The sequence below is a fragment of the Carya illinoinensis genome, chromosome 12 (genome assembly GCF_018687715.1).
Source record: "Carya illinoinensis cultivar Pawnee chromosome 12, C.illinoinensisPawnee_v1, whole genome shotgun sequence".
In the NCBI taxonomy this organism is placed as follows: Eukaryota; Viridiplantae; Streptophyta; class Magnoliopsida; order Fagales; family Juglandaceae; genus Carya; species Carya illinoinensis.
In genome coordinates, this window is record NC_056763.1 from 29,741,106 (window position 1) to 29,762,205 (window position 21,100).

At 35.0% G+C, this 21,100-nt stretch overlaps 2 protein-coding genes across 7 annotated transcripts; one reads left to right on the forward strand and one right to left on the reverse strand.

The window, feature by feature from the left end:
- The first annotated feature begins 1,925 nt into the window (after window positions 1–1,925).
- Window positions 1,926–8,750, forward strand: LOC122289646 (DDRGK domain-containing protein 1). Of its 5 annotated transcripts, XM_043096827.1 has the most exons (11): window positions 1,927–2,036; window positions 2,296–2,382; window positions 3,922–4,000; window positions 4,090–4,220; window positions 4,369–4,474; window positions 5,608–5,714; window positions 6,405–6,506; window positions 6,592–6,753; window positions 6,832–6,888; window positions 7,210–7,246; window positions 8,062–8,750. In XM_043096827.1, exons 4-11 carry the CDS (start codon window positions 4,104–4,106, stop codon window positions 8,265–8,267), a joined length of 894 nt encoding a protein of 297 aa, XP_042952761.1. In that variant the 5' UTR covers window positions 1,927–2,036; window positions 2,296–2,382; window positions 3,922–4,000; window positions 4,090–4,103; the 3' UTR covers window positions 8,268–8,750. The 5 variants fall into 5 exon arrangements, with proteins under 5 accessions (XP_042952763.1, XP_042952761.1, XP_042952759.1 ...); XM_043096829.1 differs by lacking the exon at window positions 3,922–4,000 and having other exon boundaries at window positions 1,926–2,036; window positions 4,378–4,474; XM_043096825.1 differs by lacking the exon at window positions 3,922–4,000 and having other exon boundaries at window positions 1,928–2,036.
- A 322-nt stretch (window positions 8,751–9,072) lies between these two features.
- On the reverse strand, window positions 9,073–19,732 carry LOC122289645 (GTPase-activating protein gyp7-like). Of its 2 annotated transcripts, XM_043096823.1 has the most exons (11): window positions 19,262–19,732; window positions 18,264–18,359; window positions 16,359–16,462; window positions 15,622–15,905; window positions 14,388–14,510; window positions 13,373–13,461; window positions 12,710–12,815; window positions 12,224–12,321; window positions 10,267–10,527; window positions 9,766–9,849; window positions 9,073–9,345 (listed from the first exon to the last, which is right to left on the reverse strand). In XM_043096823.1, the coding sequence occupies exons 1-11, from the start codon at window positions 19,349–19,351 to the stop codon at window positions 9,331–9,333; spliced, it is 1,350 nt and encodes a 449-aa protein (XP_042952757.1). In that variant the 5' UTR covers window positions 19,352–19,732; the 3' UTR covers window positions 9,073–9,330. The 2 variants fall into 2 exon arrangements, with proteins under 2 accessions (XP_042952757.1, XP_042952758.1); XM_043096824.1 differs by lacking the exon at window positions 16,359–16,462 and having other exon boundaries at window positions 19,262–19,291.
- Window positions 19,733–21,100: the final 1,368 nt, after the last annotated feature.

Sequence of the window (21,100 nt, forward strand, 5' to 3'; positions counted from 1 at the left end):
GAGAGAAACTTTGGTCATCATCTTTTGTTTCATCAATGGCTGAAATCACCTAAGAGGGTGACTAACCACGATTGGGCTGGTTCGTCGTGAAAGCTTGTTGTCTACATTGTTTGATCTATATAAATTATTATAGATACAAAGAAATTATACAAAATAAATTTATAAATTAATGTGATTTTATAAAATTTATTAGATCTGTTTTATAATAAATATAATTTTACAATTTGACGATCACATTAAGTTATATTAATTTGTGAGTTTATTTTTGTATAATTTTTTTTTTTACTATAATTTTTTTCATACCTTTAAAGTATTTTCCATACATTTATTTTCTCTGTGGCCACAGGTTGCCCTCCTCTATCTCCGTCGAGCAATCCATGAGTTTGGTCTTCTGGCAATGAGCTTTCCATTTTCGTGTTCGTTTTGCATGCGTCCACACCCTGTCGTCGCTGAACCGTGGCCTGCGACGGGAGAAGATCACTCGGCTGCATTCTCTCTTCGCTCAATGGCCCACACTTTAGTCTGAATGGTCTATTTTACTCTTTGATGTGTTGTGATTATAAGTTTATTTTTATTGTAAAATAAATTTAATGTATTATATGTAATTCTATTTATTTATAGATTTATTTTTATAAAATTTCTTTACGACTGTTAATTCATTTTTATTTTTTTTAAGATATTGCAATTCTTTAACATAGGTGTATTTTTTTTTTTGAAAAGAATCATTGTAATCTTTATTCAAAGAAATCAATCAAATGAAAGGAATAATACAAAAATACATCTGCACGTCTTGAAATTGCATAAATCATTTCTATAGTATGTTTTATTTATGTATGTTTTATTTATGAGAAGTCTTAAGAGTCATTATTTTTTTTATAAAATTAAACACATAAACTGACATAACTTCATATAATACGTTAAATTTATTTTATAATTAAGCGTGTAAAAAAACTGAAAATTTGATTAAACCGGGCTGAACCAATGTAGTACCGATTCTTATAAATCAAAACCAGGTACCTGTTTTCATATTTTGAAAATTAGTTTAAATCAAACCGGACCGATATATATTTATAATTATATATATATATTATATTGTAGGCTAAATTGCTAATTATTATAATATAAAATTCTAATCTTATTATTCAATTATGTTAATTTTATAACATAAAATTAATATAACATATAAATTTTAATCTTATAATATATAATTTAAATAGCATAAAATTTTAATTTTAAATATAAAAATTAATATTAAGTTATTAATATGAACTTTTGATATATATATATATCAATGATAAATACATTTTTGGCTTAATAAATTATAATATATATTCTTTTTGTTAATAGATTTCCACACATTTGATCATATATACTCATATAAAAGTCTAGAATTTATTAGACTATAGTTAAATTTAATACTATACTAGTATGTATTAATTATTATAAAATAATATACTTATATTATAATATAAATAGACTAATAGTTTAGTATTTGTAAACATCATATTATTACTAACATAAATAATTTGTAAAACTAGAAAAATCTGAATAAACCAAACTGAAACCAAAAAAATCGAGAGTTTTAGTTTTAGTAGTGAATTGGTCTGATATTAGTTTTTAAATTTTTAAAAGTGGTTTATATTAGTTCAGTTATAAAAAATATACAAAATCGGACTGAACTGGATAGATTATATTTTCTTATTTATAATAAAAATAATTTTATAATATAACTTATTATATTAAATTACATCAATTATAGATTTTTTTTTTTTTTTTTTTTTTGTGGAATCTTTTTTAAGCTAATTCATTTCTTTTTATTTATTTCAAATATAAATCCCTCTTTTCCCTTGAGTCATCGACCTAGCGTTGGGCCAGGGCCGAACTTGTTATCTGTTTAGGACTCCCTTGATTCTGGGCCTTGGATTGGAGCAAAGCAGAGATTTCAGCCCTCACTGAATATGTGTGCCACAAGCAGTTAAGGAGAGGAGAGCTAAAACTGAAGAAACAAAAAGGGAGCCATTTTTTCACGTCAGAAGGTGAGTGACGATTTTCCCCCAATTTTTCGCAGTTTCTTTGGCTTGGTCTATTTGCATATTTTATGGAAACGGGCAGCTTTGGACGTTTTTCTCCTTTTATGCGGAGGATCCAAGACGTCTACCACTTCCATTTAGTCTTTGGTCGGACCCTTTTCTTTTTATGCGTAGAGTCCATTGCCTTTTCATTCCCTCAAGTAAGTGATTTTATTCTTAAATTTTTCTAATTGGTATAATAAAAATTCTCATTCGTATTTTGTAGGGAGGAAGAAGAAAAAACCGAAGTTTCGAATGTCATATTTGTAGGACTTGTTCGATTGTTACGATTTCGCATTGACAGCTTGGTGATGTACGCTTGATTCTTTGTCTTTTGCCTTAAAATGACAATACCTATAGATATTTGATATATATTTTCAAGTTATTTGGGATGCTATTCAACTCAATTCTATCCTATTTCATCATTTCTGGGTTATCCTACGAGTGCTGGGGATTGGTGCATTGATGCTGATCATTTTAGGGATTATGTTGAAATTTCCCATTTTGTAATTTTTTTCATTCGTTTGTACTTCTTGCTTACCTGGTGCAAATAATTGTTACTGGGTGGCAAGTCCCCTGGTGGGGGGTATGGGGTTGGTATTTTCTGCTTGGGACATTTATATTACTTGTTTTTTAGTTTTAGGACTATGATACAGAGTGGTGTGTTTGATATTGTAGAATTTATGATACAGAGTTTTTATATTAACCTTGTAGAATTTCTGATACAGAGTTTGTTTAGTCTTGTATACTCGGGTTGCCTCTGGTTTTCAAGTCAAGCTGATAGTTAAGTTTGGTCCTTTCTCTTTATGGCATACAAGCCAGCTCTAAATTAACCTTGTATTATTTTAATTTCTAGGTTGTTGGGTATGACCATGAAGTTGAATTTGTATATAATTTAATGTTTTGAGCTTGAAAATAAAGTTATTTAGGTTAATAGACGGGTTTTACATATTTTTATGTATAGATTGTTGGAGATTATGAAAATGAAAATAAAAGAGTATTAAAAAATGCATTATAAAGTAGATAAAATATTTTATTATTATAGAGAGTAAGATGGCTAATCCAATGTGGAGTTTAAGTTTTGAGTGATTAGCCAAATGTCAAAAGTGGTATATTAGCCAAACTTTAGCTAATCCAACGAGGATGCTCTTAGGAGACGAATCTCTCCTGCAAAGAGGAACGCATGAACTAAACAAACAACGTCGTTTCTACCCTGTTTTTCTCCTTCACAAGAATGGCTTCCTGCAACACGTTGTGCCTCCGAAATCGTCTAAAAAGCATCCAGACCTGTCTTGACACTCTCCCTTTCCTTCTCAAAGAATTTCAAGGTCCGCCAGCCAAGTTGCTCTTTGTTTAAATTTTAATGGGAATTCAGTGTTAAAAGTTGGAACCCTACTTATCTGTTTGGTTCCCGAAAAAGCTCCGGTAACAAAAATGAAATAACAAAAAATAAAAAAAATCAATTGATGTATATGTTCCTTCTTGTCTTTATTCTCTGATAATTGGAAGGTATGCTCAAGCAGGCTGAAATGGTTGGAGTGATTGTGTTACCTTCAATTGAATGAAGGCCCCAATTTTTTGAGACTTTAGAACGCTAATTTTGTTTCTTTTTCGTGCATTTTTCTCAGAAACCAAGCGGAAGGTGAATTCTATGTAGCTTGAAACCATTTGCAAGTTCAATTTAGTCTATTCTGTAGCTTTAAAATCAGTCATCCAAACTTCTGTTGAAACCATTGAAATTGTGTTCCTTTTCTCCGTCCATTGTGTCATCGCTTCCTTTGCAGAGTTGCTCATTCATGAAATGATTTATTCCAGTATTGGATCATGAAGTATGATATTTTTTATGTAATAGGCTGTTGGGGACTACGAAATTAGTGTTGTTTGATGATGCTGATGTGATGGAATGTTGACTTGTTTTCTCAGTTTAGGAGGTGGCATTTCTCTTTACTGGATAAAAGACCTTGTTGGATTTTTATGTGTTTGTCTATCAATAGGTTCACCATAATTTTCTTAATGGCAGCTCGAGATTGAAAGATGGAAGAACTTTTTTTTGCCATTCTCTCTCTCCTTCTTGTTGTTGCATTAATTCCTCTCTACCTATGGAAACGACATCAGGATTCTCCATCACGTGTTGAAAACGAAGAACATGAGGTCTGCATTCTCTTCTTCCTGTTGTCTTAAGCTTCTTCTAATGTGTGAGGTTCAATTTCTAAAAGGGACTAGTGATCAACAGAACTCTGATGTTCTCCTCTTCCACTCTTGGTTTTTATTTGTTCTTTTAACCTACTATGAAATTTAGGTTCCACAGAGAGAAACAGTTGTACGTGCTACTGGTGCCCGTCGAATGCGTCGAAGACCAGCTGCTGGAGCCAGCACATCATCTGCACCAGCAGCAAGTGTTGAAGGTTTGTGAAGTGCTGTTTTTAGGCTTTTTATTCTAATCTTTATTTCTGCAATTGATAAAAAGTTCATGCTTTTGGTTTTGTCTCTTTTTTTTTTGTTATCAGTAAAACAAGGATTTTATTGATATAAATAGACATAGCCCAAGTCCACTGGACATATACCAGAGCTTTGGTTTTGGCTCTGTTATTCAAAGTTTTCAAGTGTTTACTTGTGTAATTGGATAAATGGGTCAGATTGAATTTTGAGTTTAGTAAATGCTCTACAGTAAAATGGGCAGTCAGGAAATAGCATGTTTTGGTGTTGGGCTGTAGGGAGGGATTGTGGGCATTACAGGGAAGGATAAAAAAGAAGAAGTAAAATGCATGTGTGAAGGTAAAGGTTGCAGAATATGCGGATTAGGGAATGACAGTTTAGATGATTGAATAAATCTACTTATCATCCTCACACACTACACACTACACACCACACTTTTAATTTTTTTTCCTTTTTCCCATAACAAGTATATGGTGTGGGATGATAAGAAGCATCCCTCGGAGATGATTTTATAAAGTTCACCTATAAAAAAATGATTTTATATAGTTCACTGCAGCAAGTGATTGGTCGTAAAATGTCTCTTAAAATGTCTAACATGGGTTATATGTTCATGTGGAGGCTAGAAGCTTGAGGTGAATGAATTGCACATTGATAAAAAGTAATTGAGAAGATATATGGGCCTATCAATGTAATAGAGATTGTGGCCGTAGATAGATTGAATTTTTCAAATTAACAAACTGTATGATAACTTCATAGAGTGTGGATCTGGAATGATTGCATCGGGTTGAGTTTCTGTGATATGTACGACCTGAGAACATTTTAGGATGGTGTGGTCTCTTGGAAATAGTTTGCTAGTGTGCTGGTTAAAGCATCAACTTTCACAGTTGATCAAGTTTACAGAGTTGTATGTCAATCAGTTTTCTGTCTGTTTTGTTATATCTTTACATATATGCATCTATAAGCTGTAAAAAGCATACATATATTGGACCTTTATGATCCTAGATGCGCTTCTAGGACCTGGTTTTGCTTTCTTTGACTACCTTTTTTAAGTCGGAAAACTGGTGTTGCATCAAGTGAAGTAATTATTCATATGTAAACACAGAAACTGTCGACGACAGTGACGATGAAGCTGTTGCGGGTGAGAATTATGAGGCTAAAGCATCAAGGAAAAAAGAAAAGAAGCGGCAAGAGCGGGAAGCACAACGTCAGGTATGGCTAATCATCTTTGTTTTTGAAATAATGTGGTTACAGAACCCTAAGGGTTAGCTCAAGTGTTAAGAGCCTTGGTCTTGGTGGTATCCTCCATCTAAGTCTAATGTTCGAATTCTCTGTTGCGAACAATTTCTAGAGGCCATTGGACTAGGAGAATTTTCCCTTGAATTATCCAAGGTGCTCTGGTATGAAACTCCTTGCCGAGAGCCTGTGCAACCCCGGTATTAGTTAGGACTTTATTCTTGGATGCCTAGTGCCAATAAAAATAATAATATGGTTATGGACTGATTAGAAAAAAAAAAAAAACTAATGTAGTTACGGGTGAGGCACTGCTGCTAGCCATGACCACTTAACGTCAGATCAAATGAAAATCCAACGTTGGCATTACATTAAGAACAAGAATATCTATAATTTCTCCTCATTTAGGTCTAATGGAAAAGGGGGAGATGTTATGGTTACTAAATAATTCTCAATTTACCTAACCAGTGAGAATCAGAAATGAAGGAAACTCTGGAAAAACATAGAATGTCCGTCTTGTAGAGTTTAATATATTCAAGATCTATTTGAAGATTTTTGGTCCTTGGTTTATGAGAACTTTTGTGTTAAAAAAAACAACTTTTGTGTTTCAAATTTTGTTCTTGGAACTTAGTATTTTGTTGTTCCGTGTTCCATATGGTTGTTTTGAAGGTTGATCAAGCTGCAAGAGATTCAAGGCAAACAAAACAAGACAGGTATGCAGAAATGCGGAGGAGGAAGGATGAGGAGCATGAAGCGAAGGAGCGTATGCTGGTTGGTGATCATTTCCTTTTTGTTGGATTTTAGTCTGTGCACACATGTGGGATTCCTTCGTTGAAGAATTTTTCCATTTCATTAGGAAGAAGAAGCGGAGGCTCGTAAGGCCAGGGAGGAGGAAGCTGCTGCTTTAGAGTTTGAGAAGTGGAAAGGAGACTTTTCAGTTGATGCCGAAGGTACTACAGAGAACGAAGTGCAAGATGGAAATCAGGGCTTACTTTCCAATTTTGTGGAATACATAAAGGTGATTTTCAGTCCTGTGCCTGACAAACTTTTTTAATAATAGATTTTGCTTTCCAACTCGTTTAATGTCATCTTGCAGAACCACAAATGTGTTCCCTTAGAAGATCTTGCTGCAGAATTCAAGCTACGCACTCAGGTATTCCCTGTTCACCCTTTAACTTCCGTTCAACTTTTATTCTTTCAAATGCTATAATAAATAAGGTTTATATTTTATAGTAAGGATGAATTTAGATTGGTTCAGTGTTTTGACTATTAATACCCATTTTTTATTCTTTTAGAATGTATCTGGTATTTGTATATCTGTCTGTGAACACAAGAGATAGGAATTATGAATAGTTGTTTGTATTGTCATATTGCCTTTTTTTCTTTTATGTTAAAAAAAAAATATTGCTTTTTATTTTATTTTTTATGTTCAATATAGGTCCTAAATTTGCTTTACAACTTTGGTTGGGTGCAGGAATGTATCAATCGTATCAACTCCCTGGAAAGCATGGGTGTGTATATTTCCATTTCCTTTTAGTTTTGTTGCCTCTTGTTTCAAACAGTCAAATGGAGCATTGTTGCAACGTTTCATAGCTGAAGATATTTAAACCATTCTCTCATTTCAACGTCTCAAAGAGTGTCATGAAAAAACATATATCTAGACCCATTTCAGAAATCTTCTGAGTCGTCATTAAATTTTCTTTATTTCTAGATACTCTGACTTGTACAATCATCTTTTTTAATCAGTGCAATATTCAATATTCTCGTGTTTTACTTGTTCTCATTTGTTTGCTCCATATATTATTTATTTGTCGCTGAGCATGGTTGTAGTAATTTTCCTGTTCATGGTATTGTGTTTCCATCCAGTATGGGTTATTGTCTTTACTGCTCTAAAGCATCTTCTCCTTGATTTTTTTTGGGATGTGATGTTCAGATACGGCTTCTAGTTCCACAATCCAGCTTTAATTTCACAAAAGATAGCTCTTTTTGACACTCTTTCCGTATGTATGCTATGTGAACATGTTGTTCCCATGAATGGATTGTTTGTGCACTTCGTTTTCCCTCATTTTTGCTCTCTGTTTTCTCCATCTAATCAAACATATATCAAAATCCATTATCCTTAGATGATAAGAGGTTGGTTACCCATAAAAAAAACACCTTAGAAGATAAGAGGAAGAATGCCAACTATCGCCTGCTAGTTATTTCAAAAGTTAAAAGCCACTTCTTATCAGCATGCTTCTTTTGATATTGATTGATTTTTATCTAGGAAGTGCAGTTCTCTTGTTGAGGAATATAATGTTGAATTTTTTGTTTTTTTTGGTTTTAGGGCGACTCTCTGGTGTCATGGATGATAGAGGAAAATACATATACATCTCCCTAGAGGAAATGAAAGCTGTTGCTGACTATATTAAGCGTCAGGGGAGGGTTAGCATCTCACATCTTGCTAGTAAGTCCAACCAGTTCATTGATTTGGAGCCAAAAGCCCAGTTTGTTGAGGAAATCTGCAGTGTCGAGGAGATTACTGCCTCTTGACTCTAGTGAATCTATGCCGTTGGAATACACTAGTAAGACACTGAATGCATAATGAAAAATAGGTTTTATTCCATTCTGTACATGAGTTCCACATCATAAGCAACCAACCTCCCGTTTTTTTATTCCCTTCCTGTGCAAAGAAATGCAACATATGTTCAAAATGGGAAATTAGCAAGATAGTGTTTGTGGACTTCGTTTCCCTCGAGAGAACGTGGCTCCCGAACTCTTAAAACTCAAGTCGTAGGGTGATGTTTCCGTCACATATCATGACCGAATATGATGCTCAATGGTATTTCACACACAATTTTCTTTTTCTGTTTACCTGTTTCTGTATGGTTGTAATATAACTTGGATTTGAATTTCCTACCCTAACTCTTAGGTCTTGTGTGAGAGAGATATATGAAGTCTCATAACATCTATTGACCACTAAATGTTGTTTGAAAAACTCAATCGGGTTACTATAAATGTTGTGAAATTCATTTTTATGTGTCCATTTCTCTTCATTGAAGCCTTTAAGTTCAACTCTCTAGTTTCATTTCTACAAGTTAATATTCTTGTACTTGGTTACAATTCTCTTTCTAACTTTGCATCCTGACCTTCGCGGCTTGTACTAAGTGGTCTATGAGAATGAAATTCTTTTGTCAAAATATCAACTTGACATTTGATAAGAGATCCGTTGGGCAGTGTATTGGTTCTATCCGGCCACGACTGGATACACCATAACGTACCCTAAGAAGGGGTGTAAAAAAAAATAAAAAAATAAAAAATAAATAAAAAAAATAAATAAATAAATAAAACAAACAGAAGAGAGGAATCAAATTGATTTCATTGATATCGTGTATGAGCTTTCTTTTCTATGTTGTATAATCAACAGGTGCTTACGAAGCAAAATTCGTATAAGAACTTTCAAAACATTGTTTCGGATTTACAAATAATGAAGGATTCTTTTAACATACAACAATTACTTTCTGTGGACGATTAGCCGCTTCAGCAATCGTGCATATGAGGGAAACATCTTATTACTTATTGATAGGCCGAAAAATCAATAGCTCTCTCTCTATAGTTATGTCTTCTTGGCCTGTAGTATCAATGAGTGAACAGTGAGGTCAGGGGATAACAACCAGAAGGTTCAGAGTTACTATCCACTGATTCATTTAACTTTACAGTTTGCAGAAAACATGAAACCAAGTAGAAACATGTAATGCAATATCATACAACTGGTTGATCCAGCAAATACAGCAAAGTGGTTTCACGCTAGCATAATATTAATAGTGAATAATGTTCAATGAAGTCAAAAGGTGTGAATGCAAGTAAAGCACCAGGCAGAAGTAATCTTGCAATTTTTGTGCTAGTGGGGTCAAACTCTGAGGGGTCAACCAATTTTATCAACTATTGCCTATTTAGGCCATGGTGCATGTTTCCTATTTCTTCTTACTTATACAAGAATTTTTAATGAAACCTCAAGATTTACAATAAAATTCAAAGAAAAGGATGTTACCTTTCTTAAATATTTCTTGTGGAGTTTCATTGCCCCAGTGCAAGCTCTTTTAGCATCTAGATTTCCAGTAATGTCGTTCAATATCTAGAACAAGAAAAGACAGAAATGACTTAGAAAGGACAGGAAGTGATCATGTGTCTACCAGACCTTGATAATTAGATGCATATAAGAGAGCAAAAAAATTGTAACTACTTCCGAGACTAAAGGTCATTAGGTAAATTTGACCGCTTGACACAATTGCAAATTTGCAATTAATAATAAAAACTTCATGCTACTACTGCTCTTTTGTTCTTTGGCCTGGAGGGAGGGGGGCGGTTCAGAACTATTAAACCTAAGACCTATGCCAATCCTGCCCACCTCTTTACCACCAGGATTAACAAAATGGCATCTTTAATATTTTTAAACTTGTGTTCTCCACTTATTGGTAGAATTCCCATATAAAAATAACCAGCATATTGTCGAAATTTGAAACATTGCAACTTATCAACTCATCAAGCAAACCTTGACAACATCGTCGAGGCCCCGAGCTTCTTGTAGTAGCTTTGAGCTCTTATCTTTTAAGACACTAGCAACAAGGAAAACAGAGATGGGGAGGGGGCCTTCTGAATTCTTCGATCCATTTTTCATATTTTCCCTTTCATACTTCCCACAGTGACGTATTGACTTTGGTTTTCCTTTAGATCCTTCGGCTGTTTCACTAGCTGACTCAGATTCTTCATACAAAGAGAACAAGCCGGGATCGTATTCCAGAGCCCACATCATCTGTTAACAATTCAAACAACCAGACAATAACTATTAAAAAAGTACCAGATATATCTAATGTGTAATTACAGCAAGAGCTATAATAGACAAATGCACGGACAAAGATAAAGGAAAATGAACAAAATTGCAGAAAGAAAATTGGAAATAAGAAAAGGACACAAAAGCATCCTCTCATGCATTGTTGAGGCCAGTTGGAATATGCGATATGGAACACCCTGAGGTGACAGTATTCCTTTGATCAATTCCTTCTGCATCATCTGGCTTCCAAACTTTAAGGAATTATAGATCAGACAAACAATGGACTTGGCACTTCTTAAAGCCATTTAAAATAGTAATTTTCATCCTGGGATTAGGAATACAGGACTTTTTTTTTGGGGGGAAGGGGGGGGGGGGGGAGATGGTGTGTGCGCTTGCCCATGGGAGGGCCTAGGATATAAAATTAGAAACAAAAATTAACAATCGTGTTCTACCATCACATTATTGGACTTGTTCAAGTGAACTTAATGGATAAAACTCGAACCAGAAATATCAGAATGGGACTGAACAATTTACATAAGTGCCACAAAAATGGTGTGCCCCTGCATGAGCCACAGCTTAAAACTTAAATTTGAGGATGTAAAGCTTGATCTTGATATTGAAGCAAAGAGCATTTGCATGCTCTGGATTGACAAGCAAATAGATGCTGCAGATAAATCACATCATGATAAATCCTCTATCAGGAAAACTTCTGGATGCAATGCCTTGGCATTCATAATCAAGGAACAGTCACATTATATGAAAGATAATTTGAGGACAAAGAAGCAATGGTGGCTGATTTGAGGGTAATAAGCAATGGTGCACAGGAGTGGAATATAAGTCTTACCCGGGATGCACATGATTGGGAAGTTACCGGGATGGTGGAGTTTCTCAGCTTGCTGTATAACACGGTTATTGATGCTAAAGTGAGGACAAGATAGTATGGAAACCTTCGAGGAAAGGGAAGTTTTCTGTGTGCTCCTTTTATGATACAATTACTATGCAGCGAAGACACAACAATGTTCCTTGGAAGAACATTTGGAGGAGCAAAGCACCTAAAAAGGTTGCATTCTTTGTATGGACAGCAGCATTAGGGAAGATTCTTACTATGGACAAACTAAGAAGAAGAGGCATAATCATAACCAAATGGTGCTGATGTGCAGAAAGAATGGCGAAACAGTAGACCACTTACTTTTACATTGTGAATTTGCTTGGGAAATCTGGAATTATTTCTTCAGCAGAATGGATATAGCATGGGTCATGCTGGGAAGAGTGATAGAATTAATTGCAAGCTGGAGAGGAATTGTGGGGACACCACAGATTGCGGCTGTATGGAAGATGGCTCCTCTTTGTATTCTTTGGTGTATTTGGAGTGAAAGAAATGATTGACTTTTTGAGGATTGGGAACGTTCCATAGAAGAGTTTAGGAGGTTTTTTTGGAAGACTTTATTTATGTGGGCCATCACTCTAGAGCTGAATGGTCTCAGTTTTCAAGATTTCCTTGTATCAGTTCTAGACTAGATCCTAAATAGGTGTATTCACATGTATACCTCCAGTGTACCTGGAATATGCTTATTAATAAAATTTCTTATTACTTATAAAAAAAAAGTCTTTGATGGAATGTGCATGTGATATTTCTCTTAACAAAAAAGGAAAAAGATACAGTGGAAGTTGAATCTACCTCCCAAAGGTACAGAGAGTCGCAAAAAGAGAATTCTCTCCGGAACAAAACCATGAGCATCCGAAAAGCAAATAGATAATCACCTCCACCTAGTGTTTCTGTGCTCCCAGATCAAAAGAAAGGTTTTGCTGTTATTTTCTTTTCTTGAGAACTAAATCAAGGTATGTGAAAATCAAATGAATTTTTTGAGGGGAAATGGTTTCAACAATTGACTATAATCTGATATAGTAACTATTTGAATAGTGATTTTGAGGCTGATGTTTGGCAGAAAATACCAGCTCAATGGTCTAGAATTCTTCAACCAAGCTTTTACTATCAATATTTACTAATTGATAAAATGGGCGAGTTACAGAAAAATTAACTGTTATATGCCCCATAGCATTGACGGGGCAAAGTTTTGCAGACTGAAATATGACAGATTATGGGCTAGATATTTCTTTTAGATAAGTATTATAAGCTAAACGATACACAGTATTAAGCAAATACCTAAATGCTGATGAAGTTTTGGATCTATAACTTGAGTAATTGAAGCCAAATTACTAAGTTGTGCCTCCACCCCAACAGAGCTATCAGTGCATCTGAAATTTCCCCGCTATAGATTTTCAAATATGAACACATATCGTAAGAAACTGGAATTAAATTTTTTAAAGCATAAAGATTAGTAAAAAGACGGCAGATCTGAAAGAAGAATATTTAACAGATCATATAGAATGGAATATGTATGGTCACTTGTGAACTGAACACAAAATATATTCATGTAATATCCACAACTAAAATTAGAGTGATCTTCTTGCATATAGGCATTGGCAAGCCTCTATTGAATATGTGCAATGTTAAGTTCCTGGGATAATTATTTATTTATTTACTTATCAAAAAAAAAAAAAGCTCCTGGGATAACTATGACTAAGCAAATAATGGAGTAAAGGCAAACATTAAGTCAATATTATCATGAGAAGATAATTTTTTACAATATAAAAATTTATTATTAGGAAACACAAAAGGCATAGCCCAATTACATAGGACGTATACGTTTATCGCAAAAATTATTAGGAGATCAAATAATACTATAGAAACTAGTAACTAAATAAGTAGGCTAATCAAAATGAAATATCATTGCCTATGAAATATTATAGGGGATGAAAAAAGTACCAATCTGCGCATCAAGCGTTCAAAGCACCAAAATGCATCTGCTTCATCTTCAAGAAGAATTATCATGGGGGAGCAAAGATCACTCATTCCTGTTCATCATTGTCATAAAGTATAGATGAAGCGACACTTTGTTGCAAACAGTAGATGCAACAGTGTAACAACACTAAAATAGATTATTATTCTTTTCTTACTAATTAGTGAAATCACCAAAACTCGTTTTTTCTTGAACCTTAGAAACAGTAGTATAAAGGAATATACACACAATGGATAATGGATATTGGGCAAGTATTAGGAGCCATGGTGTAACACTCCTGAATTAGGTTCATTACACATAGGTTTAGGAACAATAACAAAAAGATTTATGGAAAATCTGAGGGAAAATTATTGTTTGGACATATCTTTCTACCTGCCAAGAAACCTAGGACCAAATCCTACCCACACTATGAGATGAGAACTTTAGGGGATGGGAAAGGGCTGTGTATCCAATATGCCCTTCTGCTCACCAGTTCTTTTGATAAGATAATATTTTATTAATAACTAAAGAGGGTGACACCCCTGGACACAAGAAGTATACAAGAGATCCATCTAACTAGCAAAGGGGGAAAAGGGCCCATTTGCCCACCAATGAACCCACAAAGAGGGAAAAAATCAGAGTCAATTAGGCTAGATTATGTTTAAATTTTTTTGATATGTAAGAACAATTAAGCTAGATATCTATACATTTTACGCTAAAGAAAGGCCAGAGAAATGTCTCCATCCTTCATGTTGGATGCTTACCTTATAATTAAGTATTCACATATGATCCTTCTCTCTCTTTCTGGAGCAAGCTCATACTAGCTTAAGACATGATCTACATGCTATAATCCCTTATTTAAAGTTAAACAGCTGAGTGGGAAAGCTGATGAAAGTGGGACCACGTAGATATGGTGGATAGAAAAGGTTTCCAACAGACTAACAATAATTACATTATAGCAAGCCATTAATAGGACATTAAATGCCCATTTGAATGACTCACCTTGACAGTAGCCGACATCTGTATCTATCCAGGCATAAACAGTGAGGATATCCCAAAGTTTTGACAAGTTTTCTTGCTTCTCATAAAACACCAATGTCCGGTCCGTCCGAATCACATCAAGACCTGAAACAGATATTCAACCAACGAGAAAAGGAAATTTACTAAATAAGCCTCTGCATACAACAATGTTATATAAATAAATAAATGCAAGTTTCAAATGCACATTTGGCAATTGCTTCACACCCGCAGATAAATGAATGCTCCAACCTCAAGCAAGCAAGAATTGACGCAGTCAAGCAGAACAGACTGACTCAGACTAGGTGATTTATATGCTATCTTGAACAGCATTTTAATTTCACTCCCAAGTTTTGGAACCAACCATAGAAGAAAACCAAGATCAAATGCTCGATGATATAACCAAATTTGCATATCCTTACAAAATTGCTGAAACATAATAATTAGTAGATAACCACCACTCCATCAGAATCATGACGCACGTCACTTTTGAAAGAAAGAAAATGCATTTTAAGGAATGTTAACTGTATTGACAGTTCAAACTTTTTGTATGAACTCACAATAGTGCTATTGTATTTATTTGTGTACATTAGTATCTATGATGACAAACTTCAAAACATGGATAACAAGAGAGACTAGATTTTCTGAAACTTTAACTTTTCAGCATGCAACATACATCTTCAGACAAGCAAAATCAGCAACTGCAACACTCATCACGGGAAAAAGTAAGCAAGGCAAAGTGATCATAGCAGAAGTAATAGAATCAACACAAAAAGATTTGGGAGAAAACTACAATTTTGACAATCTGGCAGGAGAGAGAGAGAGAGAGAGAGAGAGAGAGAGAGAGAGAGAGAGAGAGAGAGAGAGAGAGAGAGAGAGAGAGAGAGAGAGAGAGAGAGAGAGTTGAACACTACAAGATTCCAGGCTACTGGAATTTATGTTGAAACAACTTTGTAGAGATGGTATTTCACTGAGATTGTGGCAAGGGACTTTCAGATGACAATCTCAAGCCTACAATGCATTCATCTAATGCCTGTCAATCTTCACTTGCAACGTGTAACAAAGAAGTGTGATATAATAAGTACTTTATACACTAAACGTCATGAAAATACTAGGGAAACCAGAGCTTTACATGAAAGTAGAAGTTGCCCTAATACTCATAAAAACATTGCCATAACAGAGAAAAAAATGAGCTTTCTAGATAAGAGATGCCACCAACCTATTTGATGTAGAGTAAGCATCCACTGGATTACTTTCTTATCCTTCAGTGGTTCCAAACTATTGGCTGCATTTTCCCTTGAAATATCTGTGGTTTTAACACCAGCCCCACCATTCCCTTGAGTGGGTAAAGCCAGTCCTTTGTCTGGGTTTGTTTCTAAAAGTACCAAAGGATCTTGAATGGGCTGACCATCTTCAGTGATTACAGGAGCTGTGATAAATCTACCACTTCCAACAACAGGAAAAATTTGGCGGCACCCTTCTTTCCACCTAACATATTGCATCCTGAAGGAGCAGACAAGATTTATACTTTTTTTTTTTTCCTCAATATCAGCAGATAGTGCAGCAAAATTTGAACTCTTAAAGGATAAAATTTATAGTGGATCCAAAAATAAAACATAATATTAAGAAGATGACTGCTATTTTTTCTGTTGGCACAACAAGACTAATAATAATCACACTGTACTTTTTCATTTGAATCCGATTTTTTTGGGAGAATATAGGTTATCTTAAGCATAAATTGTGGTAATCTGTTCCCATATATAGGAAAAAAGAATATATTGGCCATTTAGCTCATTAAAAGATGAGGATAATTAACTTGAGCAAAAGCACTCATTTGAACTCTTGAAGTAACAACAAGAACCTAAATCTGTGCTACCCATGGATTCCCGATGTGTTACCCATTATAAACCTGACTAGTAAATTTTTGTACTTCATGAGAGAGGAAAAACCCAGTACCTTCGACGTTGCCGTATCTGCTCTCGTTCATCAAATGTACTCTTAGGATCGTAACAACCAAGTAAAAACTCCCATACTTCTCCTCTAATTGATGGATGGATTCCCTAATTTGGCAAATAAGTAAAATAATATTTGCTAAGTATCATCCCTCCAGGTTGAATTCAGTACTCATAACATCTATCTCAAGTGGGATTAATCCTTATATGACATATAATTAATATATCTTAAATAACATTGACATCACATGTGCATGGATCAGATGTTGGAATTTCTAGTGACAGTGAAATCAGAGAATAAATGTGGCCTAAAAACTATCTTTGAGATAATTAAGTTGAAAGATAGGAGAAATGCCAATAATATTTTGTTTAAAAACTATCTTTGAGATAATTAAGTTGAAAGATAGGAGAAATACCAATAATATTTTGTTACAATTTTTGTTTACTTATCAAAAAAAAAATATTTTGTTACAATTTTTCAGGTTATCTGAAACTTTTATGAAACTTGTTATTGTTTTCCTTGTTATTGTCAACTTGTGCTCATATCTTCGTAAGACGTCTATCCTTATGAATTATGTATGCACTTTGTTCCAATGAATGACTACTAGTACAGCACAGCCGAATGCAAAACTTTATATTTATGACTTGACGAGGATACCACTTAAAGTCTTTACGAAGGATCAGGATGTCAAAAAGGAAGCATAATTATCACAATGTGCACATAAAGTAATATATTAATTTAACTTCATGGTCTCACTAGTTATATGGCACATTGAACTAGTCTGCCAGATTATTGGATTCTTTATTTTTATTATTTTATCAATAAACAAGAATTTTATTGGTGATATTGACGGTGGATTCTTTATAGTCATGAGCATGCAGTATTATTATCAAATATTCTAGGAGGAGCAACATAATTATTTTTTTACACATAGTGCAATCTCATTCAAAAGCACATAGGAGTGCAATCCTAGTTCACAGGAAGCAACATTAGTTTTTAGGTGTTCATATTATTTTTTGGAAAGATCTTTGAATCAAATGCCATGTCCGCCATGAAGGGACTGCATTATGAGGAAGTGGCTACTCTGTAAAGGTCCGAAAGTTGTGTTGACAAAGTCAGTGCGTTAATTATCCAAGTCAACACTCAAATTCAATTTATAAGAACAAAGATTTGCAGGGCTTTCTCTAACTAAAGATATCAATATATCAAGAAACAAGAAGAGAGATTGAGATCAGATCTTGTTATCAACTTATACACCTTTGGCTAAACAACTCTTTTCTTGGAAAAGTATATGGCAGCTCAAGGCACCTTCAAGAGTGACTTTCTCTGTATGGACAGTAGCTCTAGGAACATCCTAGTGAATGATAGTGATGGATTGGTGTTGTTTGTGTAAGAAAAGTGAGGAAACTATCAACCATTTGTTGCTCCGTTGGGCAGTGGCTAGGGCTTTATCTCGATATTCAACCTCTTCGAGATGTATGGGCTATGCCCCAACAGGTGGTGAGCTAACAGCAGTGTAGGGACGAATATCGGGATGTAGTATGGAGGATGGCTCATTTGTGCTTAATGCGGAGCATTTGGAACAAATGCAACAGACGTAAGTTTGAAGATTGCAAGAGAACGTTGCTCCAGTTAAAAATACTCCATACTCAAATCCTTGAATGAGTGGACAACCGCCCAAAACAATACCTGTTTTTCCTCCTTTGTAGAATTTCTAAATCTTTGTTGCCCTTCCCTTTCTAGCTAAAATCTAGATATTTTTACTTATCAATAGATGTGTGAGTGTGTGTGTGTGTGTATCAAGAGCGATGCCCATGCTAGGACACAAAGTGCAAACTGATTTTCATATCATCAAATTGAACTTAATTGTGCATTTTGGCAGGTTGTGAACCATGAAGAGGCACCTACCCCACGATGGATTCGACTTAGAGTCTTGCCTATATCCAGATACCCTTCTGGAGAAAATGCAGCATGCCATTTCCTTACACTTAGTGTTTTACCTGCCTGCACAAGCAGATTAAAAGTAGACGGTTCAGCAATACAATTCAGATTCAACACAAAGGGCGCATTATGAGTTGGGAATTATATTCAACATGTATTCTCACTACTCAGGATGAGTTCATAAATAAAGCTTTTTGTTACATACAGCACATATTCATGGTATCGGGAAACATCACTAAATTTTTGGTAAGGAAGCAAAGAAATAGGAGAGATATATCATCAGATCTCCAATGCAGAGCATGAAGTATCAAGAATGGTAGACTTGAAACTGCATGTGACCTCTTCTTTTATATTTATTTTCTAATGTTCAACTGTTCAGTTCTTACAAAGACCCTATCATTTACACCAGCGACAAGAAAAGTGAGAAAACTATCAAATATTCTCTAAATTGGAAGCAAGTAAGTTGTCCACATAACAGCACATAATGATACAGTATTTGCCCACACAAGCAAGTTTCTAATAAATATGGATTCGCATACAATCTAATTTTTTTAATAAAAGCTTAATGAGACCAAGGGCACCATCTGAAAAATCCTTAACTACATTATCATACAGATCTTCACCAGAGAGGAATTCACAATCTTCTTTCTTGTTCACTAATCTTCTATACAAACGAACAAATCTCTACCATGTATCTTCCCCTTATTTACTTCATGCCACGTATATGAATCATCAACAGGATAACTTGTTCAAATTACAACATAATGCACCCACTCCAAATTATGATCCGAATCAACACTTAATCATAGCCTTCATGGAAAAACCAATACCATTTGCTTCGAAATGCATCACAGAATGTCTCGATTATTCAAAGAAAATATATCCAAATCAAGATAATGGGTACCCAAAATATTCAAAAGGGTATCTAAAAAACAAAAAATATAAATCATAAAGAAGCAATGGACCTTGATCTTGAAGCGTGTTTTGGGAACATCGGTGCACTCGGGGCGGACCTGGTAGAAAGAATCAGCAGGAGCTCCAGTGTCCCTCCACATTTCCAGAAAACCAAAAAGACAAGAAACTCAAAGCACTTTCTTTGCTTTCGAAACCAAGAAATGTAACCACCACCAACACTTGAAATCAAGAAAACCCAGAAACGTTATTGCCGGACTCCTGAGTGGATGGTTCAAAGGGGAACCGATCAGGAGCTGAAAATTAAAACGAAAAAAAAGAACAAGAAACGGAAAATGTCCCTTTTTTGCTTTATAGTGTTGTAGTTTTTCCTTTAAATTTGGAATTGTGGGGGTCAGTTTGGTGGTGGTGGTTTCGGACATGGACATGGTCATGGTGTATATTAGTCTGTCAAAGGAGGGCTCGTGAGGTGGTTCCCCACCTCACAGACATCATGACTGACCGTTGACTGCGCTAATTATCGATCCTTCTCTCTCCCTAAAATGAAAAGATCACTTTTTTTATTTATCCATCCTGTTATTTATTTTAGTAACAAATTCATCCAATGATTTGAAATTACTGAATATAAGTTTCACACTTTTCGTCGGTTATATAAAATTTTTTATTTTACTTAAATTTCGCTGGATGGAACGAGTGGGTTGTAGGAGCGCGAAATGCACGTGGGACCAATGAAAGGAATCCCCAAGGATTTGGAAACAGATGGCTATATATGACTCTCTGCACTTTTTTGGGTCAATCTCAGGGAGTGAAATACCTTAACCATAAATGTTATAAAATTAGTATAATTAACTACACACTAATTTGTAAAATTATTTATATGGTAAAATAGATATAAATGTATCTTATAAAATCATGTATTTATAAATTTATTTTTATAGAATTTCTTTATAATTATAACAATTTTATAGTTTAAAAAGTATTTTGAGTTTCACACATATTTAACCCATGAATGCATAAAGATACACTCTTCACACAATGACATAAAAGATATCCCAAGCTAATTCAACTCTCTGTCTTTTGAGAGTTCCCTTGATTTCCCCGAGTTTTGTTTGGTTTTGCAGTGAGTATCAGCGGGAGCCTCTTAATAACAACACCCTCAAGGTTTCATTTGATTTGAATGACATTCTCTCAAGATGCCCCTGCAGCTTGCAGTGTTGAAAAGCACCCAACGCCTAGCTACCCCAAGATCAGCAAATGCATTCGTGGAATTAATCGCTTAGCTTAATTTGTCTCTCCCGTGGCCGTGAGCCATGGCAGGCATGCATGCCGCCCCAGCCCGCCTGACTGATATGGCTTTGCTGCCACTTATCGAGCATGCATCCTCCTGCCCATTGCATGCATGAAGTACTGGCATTATTAATTGCTTGCTGCTACTCTTTGACACCTCATCTGGCCATCTCGAGGCACGCCTCCATCATATGCCTATTCAGTACGTAATCACGTGTTCAACAACTAATGGTTGTGATAGCCCATTCTATATACATTTGACTCTGTTTATTGGTCTTGAGGCAGGCATCTTTTCATCTCTCTTATCCTATCCTTCCTCATTTTTACCTGGCTATGAGTAATAACTAAACTCACCATCTTAAAGCTCATTTATAGACGTGTACGACAAAAGATTAACCTACATGCATGAAGCATATGTACCATAAGGATCTAGGCCAACAGTATTCCCAATCCAACTGAAAATGTTGTCAGATCGTCATATTCCCCATTAATATCGCATATATGCTTCTCACTTCTGTCTTCATTAAAGTTGTCTCTCATTATTCATGCTTCTTAGTTTGCCATACGTGGATGGATAAAGGGTTAAACGCATGGAAAAGGGCAGG

What these genes read in the sequence shown, in the direction of transcription:
- LOC122289646 (XM_043096827.1), top strand. Translation starts at nt 4,104, where the DNA reads ATGGAAGAACTTTTTTTTGCCATTCTCTCTCTCCTTCTTGTTGTTGCA. An exon ending in AGCGGGAAGCACAACGTCAG is followed by an intron (nt 5,715 to 6,404) that starts GTATGGCTAATC and finishes GTTGTTTTGAAG; the next exon opens with GTTGATCAAGCTGCAAGAGA. An exon ending in ATTTTGTGGAATACATAAAG is followed by an intron (nt 6,754 to 6,831) that starts GTGATTTTCAGT and finishes GTCATCTTGCAG; the next exon opens with AACCACAAATGTGTTCCCTT.
- LOC122289645 (XM_043096823.1), bottom strand. Translation starts at nt 19,351, where the DNA reads ATGTGGAGGGACACTGGAGCTCCTGCTGATTCTTTCTACCAGGTCCGC. An exon ending in CAGATACGGCAACGTCGAAG is followed by an intron (nt 15,906 to 16,358) that starts GTACTGGGTTTT and finishes CTGCTCCTTCAG; the next exon opens with GATGCAATATGTTAGGTGGA. An exon ending in GCTTACTCTACATCAAATAG is followed by an intron (nt 14,511 to 15,621) that starts GTTGGTGGCATC and finishes TATCTGTTTCAG; the next exon opens with GTCTTGATGTGATTCGGACG.